Source organism: Onychostruthus taczanowskii, unplaced genomic scaffold (assembly GCF_017590055.1).
Source record: "Onychostruthus taczanowskii isolate IOZ18803 unplaced genomic scaffold, ASM1759005v1 scaffold30, whole genome shotgun sequence".
NCBI lineage: Eukaryota > Metazoa > Chordata > Aves > Passeriformes > Passeridae > Onychostruthus > Onychostruthus taczanowskii.
The window spans coordinates 2,926,275-2,932,274 of NW_024500350.1; the positions used below are offsets into that span (position 1 = coordinate 2,926,275).

The 6,000-nt window shown below is 40.5% G+C and overlaps 1 protein-coding gene across 1 annotated transcript in view; it reads left to right on the forward strand.

Annotated features, from left to right (window-relative positions):
* Positions 1–2,286, forward strand: part of CACNA1G (calcium voltage-gated channel subunit alpha1 G) — a 142,628-nt gene extending 140,342 nt beyond the window's left edge. Inside the window, exons 36-37 of the mRNA XM_041409224.1 lie at positions 1,329–1,379; positions 1,536–2,286. Coding sequence (XP_041265158.1) covers positions 1,329–1,379; positions 1,536–2,183 — 699 coding nt within the window. The 3' untranslated portion in view covers positions 2,184–2,286. The remainder of the gene's footprint in view (positions 1–1,328; positions 1,380–1,535) is intronic.
* The last annotated feature ends 3,714 nt before the right edge of the window (positions 2,287–6,000 follow it).

Below are 6,000 nucleotides of genomic sequence, written 5' to 3' on the forward strand. Positions count from 1 at the left end.
GTGGTCTGTGTCTCTTTTCAGGATGTGAACATGATTTCTTCTCCCAAATACTCATTAAAACTACTGGTGCTGAGGAGACCAGAATAACTTCACTCCTGACTGATTAGTTGCCAGCATTATGCTGTGAAATTAACTAGAAAGGATTCACCAGCACTGGATGAAATTGTTTGCCATATTAAATATTCTTGGAGCTGCTCCCACTGACAAAGGGAGCGCAACGTGCAGATGCTGCATTAGACTATGGTGTTTCTGTGTACACATGGACACGCTGCAGCTGATGAGAGCTTTGCTGAATAGAGATCATTTGGCTCAAATGATTCTTGTGGGACAATATTTATATAAAGTGTATGATCATTTTAGGGTGATTTGTCACAAAAGTATTCCTTAGCATGAGGAATTTCATAATTTCATCTCCTTACAGTCTTCTAAAGGACTGGGATCAGGTGTACACATTTCTTACAAATTTCCCTGTGAAGATTTTTATCTTTAAGATCATTTCAAAGTCTTGTCAAATGGATACTCTGCCTTTAATGGCCAGTTAATGTGGCTGATTTATAAAGCCTTTTGACAAGTGAAAAGGTAAAGCCTTCAAAACATGCCTAAGGTTCCCTCTACCAGCAGGCACTGATGCTGTGTAAGGCTTCAGACAACCAAGGCAAAATGTGCCTTAGGAAGTCTGAACTTAAGCATCAGAATTAATTTAAATAATTATGGATTATTATTATTATTAGTCCAGCTTTGGACTCCAGTGTTTCCAGCTCCTGCTATAAGATGGTGCAGAGTTGTGGCTCCAGCCTAGGGACCAAAGCCAGGGACAGGCTGTTGCCTTGATGCTGGCACACAGCAGGGTTGCTGTGGTATTTCTGGCTCTGGGGATCCTATTCCAGGCCCTCAGTATCACCTGAGCTAGAGAAGGGAATACACAGGCTCACTTGCACATGTTTCTCTCCTGCTCACACCTGGGCTGCTGAAATTATCGAGGGCTTTGCTGTAGACCTTCATCCTTTGCATAACAAGAACAGGAATAAGTTTGGGTGGGGGCATTCTGGTTTTGCAGCCCTCCATCCTTAGAGGAGAAAGCTAAGGATCAACCATTTAGAAAGAGTGAATGGCTGTCACACAGGGACAAAACCACAGATCCCTGACAATGGGAACTGGTAGAAGCCACAACACAGGTTGTTGTAGGAGTCAATGGGTCTGTGCTGAGGGATTTCAGCAGAGCTGAGTGCCCTGTAAATGCTGTGCCTTGCCTGCACTAACCTTTGTTTGGTCTGTCTCTCTCACCTGGCAACTTCTCTCGTCCCCAACCCCTCTGCGCGCTGATACAGATGGCTATAAGGAACGACTCTCTGGATAGCAAGGAGAATCTCCACACCGAGGTGAGTGAACTCTCTGACCCAAATGTTCCCACTGTGCCCAAGGAGGAGTCACCAGTGGCTCTGATGCCCTCAGAAGTGAATGACTTGGCTGCCTGGAGTCGGGCGAGCGTCCATACGCAGCAGCATTCCCACAATCAGTATAATATTTCAAAGCAGGCACCAGCATCCTGTGCTTGTGCAGACTCGTATCAGGAGACCCCTGAAGATTCAATGGACCAAGAAGTATCTGAAATAAACAGCTCCTCAGAGCCTTTCACTTCAGAAACTTGCACAGCCTCGAGTGCCTGTTCGGAGGGTCAGCCTCTCACACCTAAGAGGAACGTGGGCAATACCGGCAACGCGATACTGAAGGACCTGAAGAAATACCACAGTGCAGACACCCAGGGTCTGCTAAAAAAACCGCCCTCTTGGTTAGATGATCAAAGGAGACATTCAATAGAAATTTGTTCCATAGAAAATAGCCCTCAGCACCATTCCACGTCCAGCTCTTCTGGCTTTATAAGTCAGGTGGTCAGTGAAATGGAATGCTTGCAAGGTACGCGGCAGAAGAAGAAACTGAGCCCTCCCTGTATATCTATAGATCCACCTGACGGGCAGAGTTTGGTACCTAGGGGACCCCACAGCATCTCACCTGCCAGTGGAGTCATTTGCTTGAGGAGGCGTGCTCCATCCTGTGAGTCCAAGGATTCGATGGATATAGGAGATTCACTGCTTCCAGACAGTATGTCAACATCTCCTACCCCAAAGAAAGACTTGTTGACACTTCCTAGCTTTTCCTTTGATCAAACGGAAATGGACTCCTGAGTTACTTTTCTGTTGGTGCCAAATGTCTTCTTCCTTTCATGTAATAGAAAAAAAATTTTAAAAAACTCTGTATTCCAAAATGGCACTGGGTAAAAAATTTCCAAAGAAAGATTAAAGAACCAGCTGGTTAAAAGAGTGATTAACCTATATCACGCTTACTTAAGCATATGTTCTGCTTAGGTAAAAGCAATACAATGTGCAGAATCTATATGTATATTATATTTTATTAAATTAATTGAATCTAGTATCACGGGATGTAGTACATTTTGTGACTAAAGACTCATTTAATTTTCTTCTATTTTATGTATTTCGGAATATTTCTGAGATAAAGTTGGTTTTTATGAATATTTTAACCTAAAAAGTATATATTTAATCCCTTCTTATTTTTTTTCTTTTGTTTTGGTTTTCGGGTTTTTTTTTGTTTGTTTGTTTGGGTTTCATTTTGTTTTGCAAAGCACAAAATGTAGCCAATTAGTGCATTACTGAGGAAATGTATCCCACAGTCAGCAGTAAATAAGGATTATTTAATGTAATTTATTTTTTCCCTTGAACTTCAATGATATTCTGGGAAAACAATTGTTTGCATAGTACAGAAAAGCAGTCACAATTTTTTAACATAATATTCCAATCTTGCATAAAATTGACATTCAGAGTATGAAAGCAAGTGCTCAGACCCAGGAAGGTCCAACATGCTGATGTCTGAAGACGGTGAAGGCAGAGCCATTCAACAGTACAATATACTGAATTACGAAAGGATCATAGTGGATGTTAGAGATAATCCACTGGCAACTCACAAAATCATGTCAATGGTTATTTTTCATACATTCCTAGGAAACAGACAACTGAGGCCTGTGGTCACTTGCAAGATGTTTTTGCAGTGTCTCCAGGATGGACTTCTTATTTTGCTGAGTTTTAAACCTCCCTCATCCCTCTGTTTTTAGTGGAGCTCCTCCTCTCTGCTCTCTGTGGAAAGGAGAATGAGATCAAGTTTAAGACTTGCAGTGGGTGAAATCGGGCAGACATGGCAAAACAACAGGCTTAAGAACACGCCTAAAGTTAAGCTCTCGCCTAGAATGCCTGGAGGTTGATCATATTAAAGTAATTTTTGAAAATTAAAATCATGTGCTCATGTTCTACTGAATCAAGGCACTTCTGCAAGTTATTTTACAGATTACACAGAAGAAAGTCTGCAGGTACTGAAAGGACTGCTGATTTTCCGTAAAATAGCCAGGTATTTTGCTATCACTGCTAATTTACATGGCCCCGACTGCAATTTTATTTCCAATCTATCAATAGCCACATTTCCAATCTATCAATAGCCAATCTATCAGCGATATGATGATACAAAGTGGATAAACCCAGAATTCATGTCCTTACTTTATAACATCAATCATCTCAAAAATTACCTGTTTACTCCTGTGCTAACGTCCTCTGCCAAAAGCAATCTGTAAAACTGGACAGCACAGCCTGAAAACCACTTGAAGTTGGCCCCATTCGACACCTCATGACTGATGGAAGCCAGACATTAACTCCACTCCACTTTCATGAAATCACATTAAGATGTAAGCTAAATTAGACTGCAGGCATGCTTTGAAGTGTGCCAATAGTCACAGGCTTGAAACCAAGTCCACAGATCGTGCCAGCACAGGCAGGAGGAGGATTTGTGCTAATTCTGTCAGTGGGGAGTTTGTAATTTTTTGAGGACTACCAATCTTTGCAAATCACTCCACCATGCTGATGTACAGCTTTTTATCCATTCAGAAATTAGGCTGTTTCCACCACGTGTACCTGCATTAGCTTGAAATGTACACACAAGGAGAAGATGCTGTTCGTACCCCACAGCCTATGTGAGGTCCTAAGCTCCTTTATTTTCACTCGAGGATATTTACTCCATAAACAATCCCTACTGATTTACATGTCCAGGAGAAATGCAAGAGCTTTCAGCAGGAAGTCAGGCAATCAGTGTATTTGAAGGAGGTGGATTAACATTCTCTACTATTTAGTGCAGTTAGATTCATTCTTGGCTGGGACATTCTTCCCCTCTTCACCACAGGCCCATGTGGAGCCCGCTCTCTTTGATATGCCAGCCCACATCCAGAGTTAAGCCTGTCTAAAGCAATGATTTCAAACAAACCTTTCATCAGTTCTTCCCCCGATGATATTTAAGGAAATAATAAAATTACAGTGCATTAAGCCTGAGAAATATTCTTAATCCCTTTTTGTTTTTACTCCCATAGTGAGCCTAGCTTTTCCTTTTACATGTGCTAAATAGCTTGAGAAACTAGCTAGGCCACTAAAATTGGCATCCCTGGTTCCTCAATGATTAGGATTGTGTTCACATAGCTGGAATGATGCTACTTTTCAGATCCATCCTTACAAAAAACCCACTGAACATTTTAGCTTGAAATCATGGCATAAAACAGTGATGTGACGTTAATCCAAATGTTCAACTCCAAATGTAACAGAAAGCCTAAAGGCTCTTCTATTTTAATGCCTGGGGTTTTGCCTACTGACAAGGTTTGTGGAAGTAACAAAAAAGTTTACGTCATACATGAATATTCAGTAAAGACTAGCCAATAAAAGATACTCGATGATGATGCTTTCAGGAAAAGAAATACATGTAAAATAGATTGTTTTCTAAACCAGATAAGTTTTTTCTAGATGCCCTTTTGAAAGACAAATACAAATGTACTGCAGCGCGTGCAATTATACTCAAATGATTTTAAATACCTGCGGGGGGGTTTTATAGAATTTGACTTTTTTAAACAAAATGTACAAAATCCACAGGAATTCTGTAGAATGGTTATGTTGATAGAATTTTTTATATTTTTGTAGAAATCTATAGAGAAATTGTTAAAAGTCTGCACATCATCTTGGCAACAGAAGCAGCTCCTATCTTCAAGTTTCTTTTCATAAACCTGGAGCCAGGCCTGCTCTGTTACAACAATAGAGCGTTAGTTTCATAGCCTGCAGCCAGATTGTGTTCAGGAGTCAGCAGCTAAGCTGAAGTTCTATGATATTGCAGTGCTATTACTGTCCAAGGACTGTTCCCACCTAAAGCACCCCCCCTCTCCCCAAAGCTCAGCCCCTGTCCATGGTGAAGTAGTTGCATGGCTCTCCAGCTCATTCAAGCACACCAGCACTTTACTACTGTGGATTTACTGTATGCAGATGGGAGGAGGATATTTTGTTATTGCCAATCTGACACAACGGGGGAAAAGAGATTGCAGACATGTCTGGAAAAATGTAAATTCCATTCGTGCAACCCCTCGCACACAGAAGTGATTTTTCAAAACTTGGTTAGAGGTTTGTAGTGTAGGTATTTTGGAGGAGGGCAAAGAACACTGTTTTTGACTTTTGTGGATTGCACTCAGCACTAGGTGTGTTCAAGGAGAAAATAAAAAAACAAGAAAAAAAACAACAAAAGCATTACCACTGTAAATTAGGCTATGCCCCAGTCTCCCCTTTTCTGCCCCTTTGGTTATAATAACCCATGTACACTATTACACAAGGTGAGTAGAGTAGGCGCAGTACCATAGCAATGTCCATACAATCTAGTATATATGACAGAACTTTGTATTTAATAGTTAATATATTGTTATACTGTATCAGGTATATAGGCCAAAACAAGGTCTTTTGGTCAGGGGAACAAAAGGTGGTACTCATGGGGAAAATTGCATTTGGATTTGAAAATTGGAAAAAGGATTTAATCCTTTTTTTTTTAAAGAAAAAAAAAAGAAGAAAAAAACAAGTGTAAATCTTTACAACTGACAAAAACAAATGTGTCCTATTAAAAGCTTTTGAAAAGAAAAACAAC